Source organism: Geospiza fortis, unplaced genomic scaffold (genome assembly GCF_000277835.1).
Source record: "Geospiza fortis unplaced genomic scaffold, GeoFor_1.0 scaffold11, whole genome shotgun sequence".
Lineage (NCBI taxonomy): Eukaryota > Metazoa > Chordata > Aves > Passeriformes > Thraupidae > Geospiza > Geospiza fortis.
Window position 1 is genome coordinate 16,026,737 of NW_005054304.1, and position 18,016 is coordinate 16,044,752.

Consider the following 18,016-nt stretch of genomic DNA (forward strand, 5'->3'; position numbering starts at 1 on the left):
ACATGCAAGTTAAGTTTGTCAGTATGCAAAGATTAAAGAAATATCTGCTGAAAGCTTTTGAAGACTGTAGTGTGTTTCAGCTCAGGGTGGGAAGCACAGTTGCATGATTTTTTTTTTTTTCAGTAATAGCATTTTTAACAGATTCTTTTGCCCACTTTTCTACTCTTCTTTCTCCCAGACCAGAAGCTTTTAGGGCTCTTGCTACCCTCACATTGTCTGCCCAGATGTACTGGTAGAATTGCTTGTGTGCTCCATCAGGCCTGGGAAAGCATCCAGTTTTGGAAGAACGACTCTGCAAAAAAAGATGTGTTTATTTGTTCTAATGCAGTTCCCCGTTCCACTTCCCAGTGCAGCTCTGCAGACAGCACAGCTAAGAGCAAGGAAAAGCTGGTGGAAAGGGATGTTCTGAGAGTTGCTTAGGGGACACACAAAGCATTTGCCTTTGGAGACTCAAGTGCAAGATCAATGAATTTTGCAGGAAACCTATTTTATATATGCATGTAATGTTACAGAAGCTTTTTGGACTAAATTTGAATGTTCTCTTTTGAAAGAAGTGCTTATGCCTCTCTTTTAATGGTATGATGAGGGACATGAAAAAAACTATGTTGACTCCATCTATTTTTTCCACTTATTGGTGGAAAAACAATTTGAAAACATTTGCCGTTTTGGTTCATGTTAGCAAAGTATTGCTTCTCTTTTAAAACTGTCAGAAGTAATCAGATATCATGCAAAAGAGACCTCAGAACTAGTAAACTATGCATGAGGCATGTTAATGAAAGAAGATGCCCAAGTAGGGAATATCGCAGTCACGTACTCCTTGGGGAATAGCATCTCTCTAGCTTAGAGAGGGGTGTTTTGTTTTCTCTGTGAGTCACCGCTCCTCCGTGATTCAGCATGACACATGAAGGCAGGAGGCTGGGGCGCTCTGGAAAAGCCTGTTGCGTGGGGGATTTCTGTTTGTTTGTTTTCCCTCTTGGCCAACTGCTTTATTTCTGGCTCATCTGAGTTACAGTCTGGGCTCTGTAAAGCAGGGCAAGGAGGAGAGGGCTTCTGGAAGGGTAGCACTCTGAAAAATTAGTAGGGAATTTGACTGCAAGTCAGTCATTTTAATAAAAAATATTTGTAAAAAGATTTCCAAGCAGAAGTCATTTCTGTAAAATTTTGTTTCTGATTATTTCTGCCATGATGTCTATTTTATTGGCTCTTTGTGTGACTTTTTATTTTTACCTGCTTTTTAGGACATGTATTTTTGTGTTAAGGAACATTTAATCTAAAGCTAACATACTAAGGAAATGCAGGAAAGCATATGTAATAGCTGCACATGATGCAAAGTTTGCTACTCCCCAACCTCTGCTTTAACAAGAAGCTCAAGAAAAATGCCTGCAAGTTGCTTTACCTTTTTCAAAATAAAATATCCTGATAGACTGCTCATGGGTTGTGGTGGTCTGGGTAATAGGGCAGCTTGCACATTGAAGGTCCCATGCTATTCACTTGTAAGAAAAGAAGGCAGACAGATTCTTTTTTTGTAAATTAGCATGGAGCACTGTGTGACACCTCTGCCTTTGTAGGTGTGGGCCCTGTAGAATCTGCCAAATTCTGCTAGCAGAATTCTTATTTTCCACAAATTTATGAAGAACAAGATAATTAAGCAATAAAAAACTCCACTACTTTTGTACTTGAAATGGAAAGAAGAACCTATCATATCTATTTAGGAGTGTTTTTTACCACTTCATTATGTCTTCTTTAAAAGCAGTACTTAACACTGGATGAAAAGAATACTACGGAGGAAAAAAATGTAATAGCCTAGCCATTTTGAGCAGCTGCACTGATAATGAACATAATCAACTGTCTATCAGATTTTCGTGATAGACCCCAGTTTTCAGAAGCTAATGTAAAAATTTCTAAACAAAATGTACCATAAGTCTGCATTTAGTCACAATTAATTATGAAAAGAAATGTATGCAAATCAGGTCTCATTTGCCAGTGGTTTGAATGGCAGCCTGTCAGCATTTGAGATCACTGCAGTTGCCAAAACGTTACCCCACGTAATTTGGGAATTGAAATTGTTTTATAATGGCAATCTTTTTAGACAATTCCAAATACCAGACCTGCATCTGAGAATACATGCTAGGTGACTTAAATCCAGAAACAGCAATACAGCATTCCACTGGGTTTGTAGCTTCTAGCTGCAATGACATTTCAGTTTCAAAATACTCAGAAAGGTTTGAAAGCAAGTAGCATCATTTCTCTTGGATAAACTAAAGGAAGATGATGTATTAGATTGGGGGAGGGGGATATGTAAGTTTTCATCTTTTTCATGCATGAAATTAGAAACTGAGGGGGCTGTTAACTGATTGCAAGTGGCCACTTAAGGTGAGACCATGCCTGGGTTTTTTGTGTAATGTATAGTTGAGATTTTTTAATTTATTTTTTAAAATCTTGCTCAGTATGTTTAGCACAGATGTATTCAGTGAACACATTTTTGGGGTTTCAGAAGTCACAGGATTTTAAGTTGGCAAGGGGAAAGTTAATTTATTTCTCAAGGAGATAAAGTTCAGGAAGATGAACATCCCCAGTCTGAAGATTGATTTTCCTTTCTTCTTTATTTTCTGGTGTCCACAAGCAGCCACTGCATACAGTAGTCAGTGGGTGAAGTTTTCTGTTACAAGCAACTGCTGTGTTACATTTTGCTTTTTTAGAATACATTAAATCTTAGATGAATAAAAGAAAGTACCTTTTTTTCTGACAAGCCATTGGCTGATTGTTGTTATGTAATGGATGAGTTTCTTGCATTCCTTTCCAAGCAGTTACGGGGTGGGATTTAAAAAGACACTGCTGGTGATGTTGTCTCTACTGAAATCTGCCTGCAGAGCAGGCACTAATTTCATGAATGATGCGTGTTTTATGATACATTTTTTGAAAGCTAGAGCTGTTTGTGCTGCTTCTGATAATGCCATAACAGGTGCTATTACTTTTTTTTTTAAGTTACCCTGCTGTATGTGAATTCCTACAGCACAATAACTTGTTATCGATACTTCGAGCTCATGAAGCCCAGGATGCTGGGTAAGTATGTGTGGAGAGGGGGCAATAATAATAATAATTATCTATAATGGCCTAGCATTCCCAAATAGAGCACAAAAAGGAAGAGCAGATGAGTGAGAATGAACTGGAATATATTAAGTTGCAACAGGTCTCACTTTTTACTAATGCTACAAAAATACACACTGGCATTACAATGTCTTTTACATTATTATTAGTGAGTTACAAAATTTAATGAATTCTTATAAATGCCACTTACTTTACCTTGGTGTATTTAACTAATTTAAAATGACCAAAGTTTTTTGATGCCAAACAATGCCAGACATGGAAAGAAAAACAAATTCCTTTCGGAAAAAGGTTTGCAAATGTGCCAGAGTATTTTGGCACACTGATTGCCATGATGTCAGAGAAGTGATATGGCTCACAAACGCCAGAACTGCCATCTTTTAGGACTTTCTCAGCTACCTAAAACTTTTGGGCCTACTGGTTCTATACTTCATAAAAAGAATAAAAATTGCGGAACTGTATAGGCACATAATTTTTTCTGCAGGAGTATCATTAATGAATTCAAGAAGTCTAAGCCACTGAATGCAAAAACAGTCCAGGTCAAGCATCAGGTAGTGTTGATGGTTCCCCGTGAAACTATTGTCATTATAAAGGTAGAATTTTTAGTGCTAAATTCTAAATTACTTTAAAAATTCCTCTTCTTTGAAGTGTACCATACTTGTGAGATATTAATGCAGTATTGGAATCTGAATAAATAGCTTAGCATGTCATGCCTAAATTATTATTATTATTGTGTTTGTTTGGAGGTAGAAACTTTAGCCAACTTGAACAGCAATAAAAGATAAATTAGTGGCATTGTAGGAATAAGGTCAATATTCACTATGCATATTAAAAACTATTCTGAATGTTTGAATTGTCGTGACTTCCATATGGTAATGCAATTAAAAGCAAGCTATTACTATGCCAGAAATACCTAGCATGGAATACTCAAGGGTAATAAGATTTCTTTTTTCTTGTACTGCTTTCCAGTAAAGGGTGGAAATTAAAATTTTGTGGAAGAGATTGCATTTAAACTATACAACAACTTTTGTGGATTCAGTGCAACTTTTGTGGATGTTTGCTAAATTCTTAGGTTTCTTGTAGCTGAGGACTAAAGAGCAGTGTTTGGTGTACTTGTGTCTAAGTACTGTTTGGTTGCTTTCTTTCCAATTACTTGCAGGTTTAGTGCTTGATTGGTTATTTGTTGGCCCAATAAGCCTTGTATTTTTCATGAGGCAGTAAGGTTTGGTAATGAAAACCCACAGACATTAATAAACTGGCTGATAGAGTGGATAAGATTAGACACAGCATTGAAAGTATCAGATGCCCCATTTCCCCTTCCCTTCTCACCCCTTCCATGTCCCCTGGCCTTGCCATGGCTTCCATGCCTGGAGAGGGCAGGCAGCAGGAGGGTCATGGGGGACACGCAGTTCCCTTCTGAAGGCAGGACCCTTCCAAGGCACCTGCTGGTGCTTGTTTCACCCACAGTCCCCCAGAAGGAAAGTCTGGCAATGTCCTGGGCACTGAACAAATTCACGACAAATCCCACCTCTGACTCACTGAATTTCAGACAGACATACCACTTTCAAGCATGGATTTCTGGTCATGTCAAATGGTTGTAATGAGAAAGTCTGCAGGAAAGACTTCTTTCCTGTGGCTTTTAAATAGCTCGTATGTTTTTCAGTCTTGGCTTGTGTTAAAAGCCAGAGCCCTAATGCACTGGGCATTTTTTTTTTTGCACTGAATGTGGCCAGTGACAAATAGACATTCAACACTGGGTAGTAATTAGTATCTTCTCTTTCTTCTTAGGTATCGTATGTACAGGAAAAGCCAAACAACAGGCTTCCCTTCGCTAATCACAATTTTTTCAGCACCAAACTATCTAGATGTATACAATAACAAAGGTAAGAATTTAATTCCTGTTCATGTACAGTAGACTGTATTTCTGTGCACTCGAATATGTTGGTGTCTTTTCATTCCTGTATTTATCAGTTCATGCCCATTTTCTTCCTTTTTTATTAGTTCATGCCCATTCTACTTATTATATAATACAAACCTAATTAAATTCGTTACAGGCAGATGTATGCCTCTGAACATAACTGTGTATTTTAATATGCCTTAGGATATTTCTGTATTTTGACTGCAAGTTATTAAGTAAATGTTGCACGGGAAGCAAAATTTAAAACAGCTCTATTAATGAAGAAGTATATTAAGAAACGCTCTGGGTAAGATGTTTAGAGCCTAGTGTTCCTTATAATTAATTATCTGTTCCTTACTTCTTTCCAATAAAATTATTGGAGTTTGCATGTGCAAACTGTCTAGCCAGTTAAACTTTGACAGGTCATGAGCAGATAAAGCGTGGGATCAATGTCTGACTTCCTTTACATTTTGGGGGTTTTAATCCTTGACTACTGAAATGTAGAAAATTAAATATAAATAGCCAAAAAAAATAAAAAGGTTACTACAGAAAAAAGAGTCACTGGTCACTGTATAAAGGCTCCACTGAATACAAGTCTTTGCAGCTTCTCTGAATTTATTCATTTATTGCATTCCCGGAAATCTCTAATGAACTGGAAAAAAGATTCATGTTTCTATAAATAAAGTTTTCTGATAAACCTGTCCTCCTATATCTTCAAATGAGCAGTATTGTTTACTTCCTTCTAGTCCCCATAATGATAAAATTATTTGTGTTTCTCTGTGAGCAAAGTAAAATAATTCTTTCTCAATTATATTCTTGAAAGTTGCTCCCTTGCAAAGAGATCAGTTTCTCTTGTGAAGGGCTGTTTTTAATCTGGATGCTTGTTTGCAGAGGAAGCAAGCAGTACTTCTCTTTAAACTTGAAAAGAAAGCTTTCTTCAGGCATCATTTTACGTTATAAAATTTATAATCTAGAAGCTTTTATGCCATGACTGTATGCAAGGGAAGGAAGCACTTCACTGCTAGATAATGGGGTTTGTACATCTCAGATTTCTCAATATGCCTGTTAACTTGTGGGAAAATTAATATGTTATTCTGCAAAACCATGCAAGCAGAACTGTCAGTAGCTACTTTTGTAAAAGTTAGTGATGTAGGGACTTTGCTAGCAACCTAAGAAGTGCTGGATGAAGTGAGGAATGTGTTCATTTTCTTGGTATTGGTGGAGAAGTGTGTTTACTCTCCTGGTTGGCTGCTTTGGGTCGAAGGCTGAGCGATCACAAGTCTGTACAAGGAAAGTGGTAGAAAGTGCTCACCTTTTGTTTCTTAGGCATGGAAGCAGTTCTGTGCAACGAAGGCAGTGGGTGAATTATGTGAAACTTTGTCTTGAAGGCAAATATTAAAAGGAAAGCAATGATTCACAATGTTCAAAACATTGAATTTGAAACCACAGTTTGGGGGGTAAAGAGAATTGCCTCTCTATTTATCACCATTTCCAAAGAGAGGGTCATTTCACTTGTTCCAGGATGCTCCACTGTGACAGGCAGGTCTTACATGTCGTGGAAAGCCTATTTTGATGGACAGCTGTACACCATTTGCTGAGGAGTTATCTGTGTCCACAGCTGGAGCTGGTGTGCACTGCCAGCAATAGCTGCTCAGAGTGAGCTCAGGCAAATCAGCACTGATGCCACATCAGCACCTGTGTGCTACTCCTTAATATATAACTTCTTGTGAATTCAGAGGCTGACCTTTAGCAGCTTTGTAATGGATCTCCATTGAGATTATCTGCCTCCTTTTCTCTCATTAGAAGTTTTGAGGCATTATTTCATGTGACTGATTGCACTGGCTTTTGGCATTTAAAGTACATCATGCATAGTTTATCATGCTGCATTGCTCATACATCTTTATCTGGATATTCTCTGTGTGCTTGCTTCCCTCTTCAAGGAAAAAACCCACTATCATATAGAATGAGTCCAAAACATGGCTACTTGTTGGCTTCCTTGGTTTGCAGCAAATGAATTTACTTAGAGCACAGTTTCTGACTGGTATCAGGAGAAAAAGGAAGGTATTTCCATCCAGAGGTGTTGTCAGGGCAGGTGTTGCTCTAGCTGACTCATCATGCACTGGTGCAGAACCTGATTGATTTTTACAGGTCATCTGGAGGTTTGGTTACTGTCAGTCCTTGGAAAAGGAGTTATTCTCCTACTAGTAAGCACCTTCCTGTCTGAGTATGCATGCTCAGTGTTCCTCTGGTTGTCAGCCAACAGTCACCCTGAATAAATTCCTGAGAGGCTTCAGCGCCCACTGACATTAAATGGGTCATTTCTAAATGCAGTATTGTTTAGGATAAATACATTTTTTAAAAGCTGCAAGAGGTTAAGAATGCTCATTTTTTTTCCCCCAGGTTGATAGTTCTTACACCTATTAAAGCAGATGTAGTTTCTTGAGCTTCTTCAAAGCACTTCAGGAGTAGACCTGTTTGCCAACTTTATACAGGAGCTCCTTCAGTCCCTGGTGGAGAGCAGCCATGGGATCAGATCTGGGATCAGATATGTCCTCAAAGAGCAGTAGGGAGGCAAGGACAGCAGTGCAAAAGAAGGTTTGACAGGAGTGGCTGAGGATAAGCTACCCAAACCAGCCTGTGTTCAGCAAATCTGCTGTTAACAATGCTGCCATGGAGCCTCTGCATGAGCTGTCTCACAGTGCTGACCCACCATGGAACTTCTCCTGGCTGTGCTGGGTTCTGGCACCAAAGGGAGGTTTCTGTATCCCTTTGGTTGCTGGCTGTGGCCTCGTGCAGGCTGTGTGTGTCACTGGTGCACACGTGGCTGCAGCTCCTGTCACAGCCCCAGGCCACACACACACAGCTTTTGGTGCCTGAGGGGGGTTTTGGAGGCTCCTGTCAGGGTGTCCCTCTGTAGTTAAGGGAGACACAGAGAGAGGCTTTCAGGGGGTGATTCAAAGACTCAGAAACTGTCTCAATATTGGGAGCCTTGTGTCCTCCTTTTTCCATTATTATCCTACTCCATTACTATTATTAATTCCTTCCATATTCAGTATAATGGAAAGCATTGGCTAAGGGAGGGAATTTTTTGGCAAATTCTGAGCTACTGTTCAGTATCTTCATAGCTTTCTCAAACATTTCTGCTTTCATTTGTTTTATTAAAAGGCATAAAGATACTCAAAGATTGTTATTAGTACTCTTTACAAGAAGTACCAGTGCACTGGTGATTCTTCTAAGACTACTGCTTCTGGAGAGAAAGCGTATGCAAGAAGATAAATGTTAAGTGGATTGTGGTAGTTACCAGTGACTTCAGGGCCTTAGAGATCATCTGTGCTGATCACGAAACTCTGAGAAAGTTGTGTAAGTACAGATTTGCCCCTGGGCTCCAGGGTGCCCATAGCTAGGAGAAATTCTCTATAGCAATTGAATAAGAGGGTGCCAAAAATTACCTTGTGATATGATCTGGTCTTGTATTGTGTCTAAACTTTCATTCCTGCATTCAGTATTTCTTAATGCCTTACTTAATAAGGGCTTGCTGTAGTGCTGTTTATGCACACCCCCCGAAAAACAAATTAAAAAAAAGATAAAGTGAAAGATTCTACACAAGTTCTATAGAGGCAGAAAAGTTACTTGTAAAACACTGGTAATACTGGCATTTTTGTGTCTGGTTATAACTTCAGTAAGTGAGTGCTTTTTGGCTGAGTGAGCAATTTTAACTTGCTGTTTAAATACAGACTATTATCTTTTGGACACTTTTAAAAGATTAGGTTTTGTAGTGAAGAGAGAACCACCAGAGAATCCAAAGTTATTGAAAAAATCTCCAGCATGAAGTTTCTTCCAACGTGCTGCAACATACATGTGTTGTTTCCTAAAGGAAAAGCAGGAAAAGAAAGTTAGTATGCAGGAGAGTTTGGGATAGTAGAGAAATGAAAAAACATCTGTAAATCTGTATGCTTGTTAATGTAGCATAAGTTATATGTCAGTGAAGTGTATAAAGTATCAGCATGAAGTATACCATGAAGAAACGTAACTGATCCAGATGGATCTAACAGGAAAATTATTTTCACCCATAAAAAGACAGAGTAGTATACCTGGAAGACAAGGATGATCTGTGAGAAATGTTAGCACTTGGAGGGGGGAGGAAGACAGATGTAACCTCTGTTTGCCCTATCAGTTTTCTTTAGTGCCTTATCTCTGCTGCTGTGATGAGTTCTTGTCACGGAAACAAAAGCTTTTAAAGAAGAGTTGTCAGGGTATCTAGGCCATCTCATTGCTGATGCAGAGAAGTTTGCCAAAAGTGATTTTTGCAGTCTGTTGATTAAATCTTGAATGTTACTTGGCTGTTTCTTTGCAAGATGCAGTTGCACATGTAAAATAAAAATCTTTAAAATTGTATAAGGAAAGATATTTCCACCTACAATTATCTTCACTTCTGTACTGGATTATTTAGATCATTGCCTTGTACAGTAAATAATTTTTGACCTTTGATAATATTTAAACTCATTTTACTAACACTTATCCCTGACCTGACTTGGGCAGAAAATGCTGTGGTTACTTAGCAACTCTTCTTAAGAAGGCATTGTTCCCAGTTGCATTGTAAATGCTGAAGTTAATTTGGCATTAAATCAGAAATTGAAATTCTTTCTTAGGTGTGAAGAATTTGAGGGACTTTTCACTGATTCATTTTCTAAATGCAGGATGAGTTTTCTGAAAGAAAATTACAAGAAAATTAGTTAAATTGTTTGCTTAAAATATTTTTAGGTTTATCTGAAAATATTCTTGGCTAGTATTTCTACCAAGCTCATTTTTTTTTCCCTCTGATTGTTTTTTTTTTAGTGATGGAAATGTTATTAATTAATTTACCCTGAAAAACGATTTGTCAGATCATGAAGCAGGATATGTCATGTCTTGGAGAATTTCTGAGCTGTCTGTCACACAGTTTAATGTTGTTCACATGGCTTCAGGCCTTAACCTACCTCCATGTATATAATCTTTAAAAGCCCCATTTGAGATGCCAGAGCGTCTGAGGCATCCATTCTGATCTGACGGGTGTGACACAGTTGTTCCAGGCTGATCTTTAACTGAGGGGAGACCAAGGAGGTGCAGCACTAGCTGCTGCATCTAACCCTGAGAAGGTTAGAAGGGCCGTCTCCATTTGTAGCCAAAGCAAGGAGGTTTCTTACCTGCACAGTTTTCAACACCCACATTCCCAGCCTTAGGGTAGCTGTGTTAAATGCTTCAAGCTAAACAGTACAAATGCCCTTTGCCTGCTGCAGTAGTGTTTCATTTCACTCTGATGTGATTTCAGCATCCAGTATCTCAGTTTACTACCATTGGAAAGAAGTGTAATGTCATTTGGGCTATCTGCACATCTTCACTTTACAAAACATTAGCTTTTAAAACTTATTTACAACAGCAAGTATCAAAATTAGGTTAAAATGTGTGTGTCTGTTAAGAATAAATAAAATAAGATTCTTGCTCTGGTTGGTGATTATACATGATAATGGTTGATGGCTTGGTCTACTATCATCTGTCTGAGTATGTGTTTGGAAAGAAAAGTATTGAGGTTTCAGCCTGGAATAATAAGCAAATGTTGGGTAGAGTCAGGTTTTCCTCTCTTACAAGTTTCATAACCAAAGGAGCCCATTCCACTTCTGTCTCCTCCATCAGCGACTGTGTGACCTCCACTCTTGTAACCTTCAGGAGCTGTGTACTCTTTCAGGGCTGCTGCTTCTCCTGTAGCTTCTTAGGCATTGAGTTAACTAAGGACTAAGGAATGAAGCAGAGTTGAAACCCCCAATCTTTTCTGAGCCAACAGAGAGGGAAAAGAAAGCTATTATCAAAAGAAACCACAGAGGCAGATAAGCTCAGGGAAACTCCTGCTGTTATCTGAGAAACATTTTCTACTTGATCCAGGCAAACTTTTCCCCTTCTGAGTACTAAGTAGTAATCAGAACTGTACATTCATAACAAGAGCTGATTTGCATGTTAAATATCATCTTCATTACTTACCTAATTAAAAATATTTTGTGTGCGTTGTGCTTGTAAATTACAGATTTTTAATTTAAAATGCCAAAAAGTATTTGTGATAGTGGTTTTGTGATACCCTATTTTATTTTATTCTTTTAAGAGAAGAGTTATTTTAGAAGGCTTCTCTGTTATTACCCTGCTTTATTGTGTAATGTTATTTTGAAGTAATTTGTTGAGGAGATGCACTGGTCATTTACAGGGGAGAATTTTTTGTAATACTATTCTCAGAACTTTATTTTTTAAGCTATTCAGGTATATAAATTAACAAGGTGTTGTGAGGATATTTTTGTTACAGTAATCTTAAATTTTCTCCCTTTCAAAGGAAACAACCTAACTAAAGCCATTTTTATTTAATTTTATGTTTTGCAGCTGTTTTGCATAGGGTTCAGGTTTTTCAGAGGCCAGTTTTAAAAGTTCTCTGTAAAAATTATTTCTTTATACAAATTTCACAGAATTTAGAAGTAGACTTAATAGATAAATTGAAGAAGTAGTGGGAAGGGGAACTACCTCAGCTCACTAAGATGATGAATTTGAAGTTTTAGTCCTTCTAAATGAGTCTTTACAACCACTAAGTGGTCCTTTTTGTGTGGTTTTGACTCATTTTTTCTGTAAAGCCACAAACTATTTATTTTTCATTATGCAATTGTGTCACAGTAATAGAAAAAGAATGAATTTTGATCTACTGCATGTGATTTCAGCCAAAATCTGTTGGAAATATTCAGAGCGTTGACACTAGTTTTCTCATTTTTGCTATTACTTGTCTTAAGCCATTTTTTTCTTCTGCTGAGCAGCAGATTGACTGCTGTTTGTCAGACTGGGATGGACAAGAGTCAAATGTGGTTTATTTAAATGGAGGGTGTCTGCCTGGCAGAAGTTCACATTATTGCTGCTTTCTGTGTCTGTCAGGGAGTATGTTTCAGAAACTCCCAGGTCACTCTGGTTTCTGTCATTGACCACAAAATGGAAGACATTTAAATCCTATTAAATATTTGTGAAGCAACAGCCTAGTGCATAAAAAAAGTTTCTTCTCTGATTGACACACAATCAGAGAAATAATCAGAAAAGAGAGAAATAATCAGAAGAAATTGTTCAGCCCCTTCAGCCAACACTGCATTTCCCGCAATACTGTCTCACATTGCAGTTGTGCAGCTTTATTGCTGGCTATTAAGTGATAACCAGTCCCTGGAACTACATTCCTCCCTGGGGAGATGGAAGTGGGAAGGCTGGAGGAAAGGGGAAAGCATAGAATGACACACCTTATGTTGACTGTTTTTGTTGCTTGTGTTGATTAAATATCCTGCATGCAGTCTCCTGTAACTGCATTGTTTAAAGAATTTCATGTCTTTAAGTCACTTTGGTGATAATCTCAAAACTACTTTTTTGGATTACCATTTCAGACATGAGCCTGAAGTCCATTAACAATAGTTAACACTGAACTTGGTGCAGTGCTTTAAAAAGTGGGTGTGGCATAAATATCTATATTTCTGCCTGTGAACAGACATAGTCTGTGTGTTTGTGTGTTGGTAAGAATGATGAGAATGTTAAATGGTGCAAGACAAATTGTATTAGTATTGATTCGTATTATAGGGAGCACATTTTTGCCTGCCTAGAGTGTGCATAATGTGAGAAGCAAGTGTCATCTCAGGTACAATACTGTGAATGAAATATGTTGAAAATGTCCATCAGAAGAGTGGTGTTCAGACTCTGAGTCATAAATGCTTTTTTCTGTTATCTCCAAAACATGGTTGTGAGGAGCTCAGATAACTGTGTGAAATGGGGGGCTCTGAATACTCGGCTTCATTCCTCACTGGTGGCAGATCCCAGAGCTCATGTTCTTGACTACTCAGAGATATTAATTCATTTACCAGCCCATCTTAGTGGCAGGGAAGGCTGTTGACACTGCTTTCAGACTGAAAACGGCTTTCCACTTCAGTGAGGCTTTATCCTACCATAACTATCATTCAGGTGGTGCCACCGGATCAAGTGTGTGGAAGCTGCTGAGCAGCTCTGTGGTCTGGGCATGCTGTCCACATTCCTGATCTGGTAGCCAGTTACACACATGGCTGATGTCTCTTCTGTTTCTTTTCTTTCTTCCTTCTAGCTGCAGTATTGAAATACGAGAACAATGTTATGAATATCAGGCAGTTCAACTGCTCTCCCCATCCATACTGGCTTCCAAACTTCATGGATGTGTTTACCTGGTCCTTGCCATTTGTTGGTGAGAAGGGTATGTATGTAAATCAGTTCTGTTCATAAAGACTGCAGAATGGTTTCTTAGTCACTGTGCATGTGGCCTCATTTATTTTAAAGGACAAGAATAATTTGAAGACAGGTGTCTTGTTTTTGAAGACAAAGTTGTAGAAACGGGGCTCAGAGGGGCAAGCGATTACCAGTGGTTAATCACACTTCTCATATTTTTTTATAATTTCCACTCTTTCCAGGTGATGATGCATTTATCTTTCTGCTGCAGAAATAGATTTTATGGCATTGCAGGCCAGAGGTGCATTCACTAAAAAAAATTCTGATTTGTTTTTCTGTTATAAGCTCTTGACCATCCCCTTAGATATCACTTACTTGATGCCTTTATCTTTCTGCTGCAGAAATAGATTTTATGGCATTGCAGGCCAGAGGTGCATTCACTAAAAAAAATTCTGATTTGTTTTTCTGTTATAAGCTCTTGACCATCCCCTTAGATATCACTTACTGCTGAATGGATGTCTCAACAGACTTCACTACATGGGGTTACATCTTTACTCACATTACCTTTATGGGTGGGTTGCTTTTTCATCAGAAAACACAGAGCTGGTGATATTAAGAGCCAGTTTGACCAACTGTTCCTGGGCAGAGTAGAGGGATGCCAGCAGGAAGGAAAACTTGCTCCTCAGCCCCTTCTCTGCCCAGGACATGTGGTGCCTCATTGCTGGCAAGAAGAGTCTAAAGACCACAAATGATATTTTATTGAAACCTGATGCTCTTGATGTTGCCTAAATGCAGCTTCATGCTGTGAATGGCAAGCACACAAAAGGCATGAAAACACTTTGGTCTAGCATATTAAATTAATACAAACTGCCTAAACCCTAAGTCATTTATTCAGTGCCCAAGATGAAGCTTGCTTTGATCCATCCATTACAGAGTATTGCTGCAACAGCAATTACTGCCAGAAAACTCTAATAAACTCTTAAAAGCTGCTTGGAATAACAGTTCTCTCTTAATAGGCAGCTGGAAATACAGCCAGCTGTGTCTCATACCTGCAGTCATGACCAGCTTTGTTTTGAGCTACTCTTTTGTTTGAGGAAAGCTGCTGGTGAGACACCTGAGGTCTCTGTGGACAAAGCAGATAGACAATGAAACAGGGATTACCAAAGAATAGGCAGCTGCTTGCACTAATGGAGACATGACATAATCCTCACTGAGGCGTGTGCAGACTCTTCTGAAGCAGATAAAACGCTTTCATTTTCTTTGGCTGTAAACTCAGCCAGGCTGTTTTTAGGCTGGGCATGTTCTCCACACACATTTCAATCCTGTAAGATGTTCTGGAAGGTCACTTCTCAGAGGCTTCCCATCAGCAGCCTGCTTAGGTGGGGCTGCAGGACGCATGGCCAGAATTGTTGAGGTACTGACACTATGGTGTTCCTCGTTCTTCTTATGTCTTGAGGGTGTTTTTCCCTCCTTCATTTCTTCCAGTGGTCACACTCACCATTTTCTTGGAAATTTTAGAGCCCAAAGAAGTGAAATCAGTATTTTCCTTTCTATGCAAAGCAATATTCAAGGATGTAAGAGTTGGTGTTCCACACAACTTGTTCTTTATTTCCTTTTTTTTAATATAGATTTTTTCCCTCAAATGCCAACCAAGGTAGGAAGCTGTTAGCTTCACTGGTTGTTGTTAATGTGGAGAGTCTTTCCACTAATACTGTCAGAGGAAAATATTAAATCCTTCACTAAAGTAGGAAAAAAATCTAGCTTTTTCCCACCCTTCTAATTTTCCAAGCCTTCATAGTAGTTACAGAAGAGGATTTTAATAACTACTTGACTAAAAAAATTAAAGTTTCAACCTGTGTAGCCAGTACAAGGGTAGACAAGCCTGGTAACACTTTAAATGTTGCTTACTACATGTAACTGTAGTGAAGTTTTTCTTTATCTGCTAATTGCTTCACATTTTATGTCATAACTTTGGCCTTTTTGTTCTCTAAGTTGCGTTTTCTTGGTTTTGGTTTTAGCTGGGGTTGTTTTTTTTCACTGTTCTTAGTCTCTATGCTCTCTGGTTAGTGTCTCACAGTTGTCTCTCTGGAAAGAAATGAGACCGGGGTAGGGATAGTCTGTGGCTGACCCTTTCATGCCCAAGTTTCAAAGTAAACAAGCTGAATATGGCCTGAGTTCTCCAATAGTGATGTATCTGTTGAATATAGAATAGTTCCACCTCTAAGGAATGTACACTGTATGGTCTATTTGTATTTGTCCCTTGAATTCAAGGGACACTGAGGACATCTTACAAAGGTTAATGTTTTGTTGAACGTGTCCAAAGCCCGGATAAATAAAGAAATACTCTATGATCCCTCTTGTTGTACCTTTTTCCACTGGAATGTTGTTCCCATTTGCTGGGCAGGGAAATCAAATCCTATTGCAGTTTAGGAGCAGCAGGAGAGGGGTCATTTTGTTATCCAAGTTGAGTGTAAAGCAAAAAAATGTGTTGAGGGGGACAAAACAAATGTTACCTACATCACTGACAGTTGCAAAAAGAGAGATCATTAGCAGATTTTTTTAAGTCTATTTGTTGTGTTCATTGTATTTGGAAAAATATTTGTGGAAACTTGTGCTTTTTATTAGCTACACAGGACACTTTCAGCTTCTAATATTACAGGTCCTGTTGTTTAAAAAGTGGGTGCTGTTATTGTGCTGAATTTTTATTCACACTACTACAGCTGGAGTTGGCTCTCTGACAGACCAGGGAAGCTTAATATCAACATTTTGCACTTGTTTTCCATTTTAGTGACAGAGATGCTCGTAAACGTGCTGAACATCTGCTCAGATGATGAACTGGGAACAGAGGAAGATGGATTTGATGGTAAGAGCCTCTACCCTTGGTTGAGATTGTTTGCCTTGGAATTGCTTTAAAAGTTTATTTACTAACTATGAAATAATTTTCTGAGTCCCAGTTGAGTTCTGTGCCACTGAAGGCAACTGTTGTTCTGGACTCAATGGTTTTGCTTCCATTATGCTTCAGAAAGAATTAATGGCTCTGCCCTGAACTAAACCATTTCTTTATCCCGTTCTTCTGGTTAAAAAACTTGCATTTCCCTCCATGAAATCTGGGTTATGTTGTCATGAAGGAGGCAGATGATTTCATGCAAAAGATCACAGGTATTCTCATAGTGAGTTTCATTATGTCAATGAAATTTGCTTCCTGCAGGGCTCCTTCCCAAAATGTTGGTAGTGTGACTTTGGAAGACTTGTACTTGAGGTATTTCTTTAGTCACTTCTTTTGATGCACTTTAGTGTTTAAAGGCTTTCAAGGGGAATAGAATCATTAAAAATAAACATGTAAACACAGATAGAAAATGTTTTAACCTAGCATTTCTGCCAAGAGAGAAATGGTCAGTTCTGTTACCCTTTGGGTTGAAGTTAATATGATGATTAGTTGCCCTGTATCTGTTGGTTTGACTGTAAATGTACTTTGTATCCTAAAACTTGTAGATTCTTAAAAGTCAGTTTATTTTCTTAGACATAATTTTCTGTTAGGCTCTGCCAGAATAAATAGCAGCTGTCTAAAATGTCCCTTCTCAATTTGAGAAAAGCTGAAAAAAATCCCATGTATCCCTGACATTCTTACTCTGAATGCTCTCAGTGTTTTAAAAAAATCTATGGAAAGTAATCATAGATAATCTGTCTAACAAAAATAAAATATGAAAAGGACAGAAATACTAAGAAATAATTTTAAAAAGAAGAACCTGGAAAAATCTAATACTGCTGAATATTCTCAGGATGTTTTTAGGCAGAATGAATGAACTAGGCAAATGGAGATCTTTCAAGTAAGACAAATATTTAATGAAGTTGTAATTAATAATTAAGATTCTCTTTCAAAGTATTTATTTTTAATCTAGGAAGCTAGATCACAGGTTTTGCAAAATGTTTCCTTTGTGATGGAGAAGACTGGTATAGATGATAGTACTTTGATTTTATTCTGAAAAACCAGATGGAATTCCGTGTTCTGCATTGGCCACAGAGTGCGGACATGAACAATTATCTTGCAGGACTTGGGACAAAGACTGAATTATTGAAACTGGTAATCAGTGAAGAGAAGAAAACACCTGTTTGAATATTGTGCCCAATTTTTTTTCCTCATGAAATTTAAATAAGTCACTACTGTGTAATTAAAGTAGTGTGTGAAATTGTGTGGAGGCATACGATGAGTAAAAACTGTGTCAAGTTAAATACAGTAGCAACAAACCATGTGCTTAAAATCCTTGGCTCAAGAAAGCTCTTAAGCACAGGCTGAAATCCCACTGATTGCAATGCCAAAGCAAAGACTTTATGGGACAGATTTCTAAATTAATTCAGCCTTGGCTTAGTACTGCCTTTTAAAGTTGTACTCTAAGCTTCCATTGGGCATAGACAGGCCAATGCCTATGTACTCTTTTTCTAAAACTTTGGAGTGTCATCATTCCCATCCCCAAGTTACAGTTCAGGGGCATGTTTTCAAAAGCAGAATCAGAAATAGGGAGGTGTTAGGGGTCTTGAGCAGCAGCTCTCTCCAGCTGTAGGAGGTCTCTGTATATGTACTGTGTTTTTTCTGAGAGGCAAGTGAACCCCCATCCCACCTCCCTGGGAGTTTTCCCATGGCACTGCTCCACACCTGGAGTTTGCAGCATTGCAGGTGTCTGAGCAGGGAGACAGGCTGGAATGCTCTGGGCTCGCATGTGTGTGTACTGTGTAACAATATCTAACAGCAGTAAAGTTTCCTTCCAGCTGAGGAATAACTAAACTATT

At 38.4% G+C, this 18,016-nt stretch overlaps 1 protein-coding gene across 1 annotated transcript in view; it reads left to right on the forward strand.

The window, feature by feature from the left end:
• The window catches only part of PPP3CA (protein phosphatase 3 catalytic subunit alpha), a 169,283-nt gene that overhangs the window by 134,049 nt on the left and 17,218 nt on the right, over positions 1-18,016 (forward strand). Inside the window, exons 7-10 of the mRNA XM_031066361.1 lie at positions 2,986-3,063; positions 4,894-4,988; positions 13,134-13,259; positions 16,020-16,094. Of these exons, the coding sequence (XP_030922221.1) occupies positions 2,986-3,063; positions 4,894-4,988; positions 13,134-13,259; positions 16,020-16,094 (374 nt within the window). The remainder of the gene's footprint in view (positions 1-2,985; positions 3,064-4,893; positions 4,989-13,133; positions 13,260-16,019; positions 16,095-18,016) is intronic.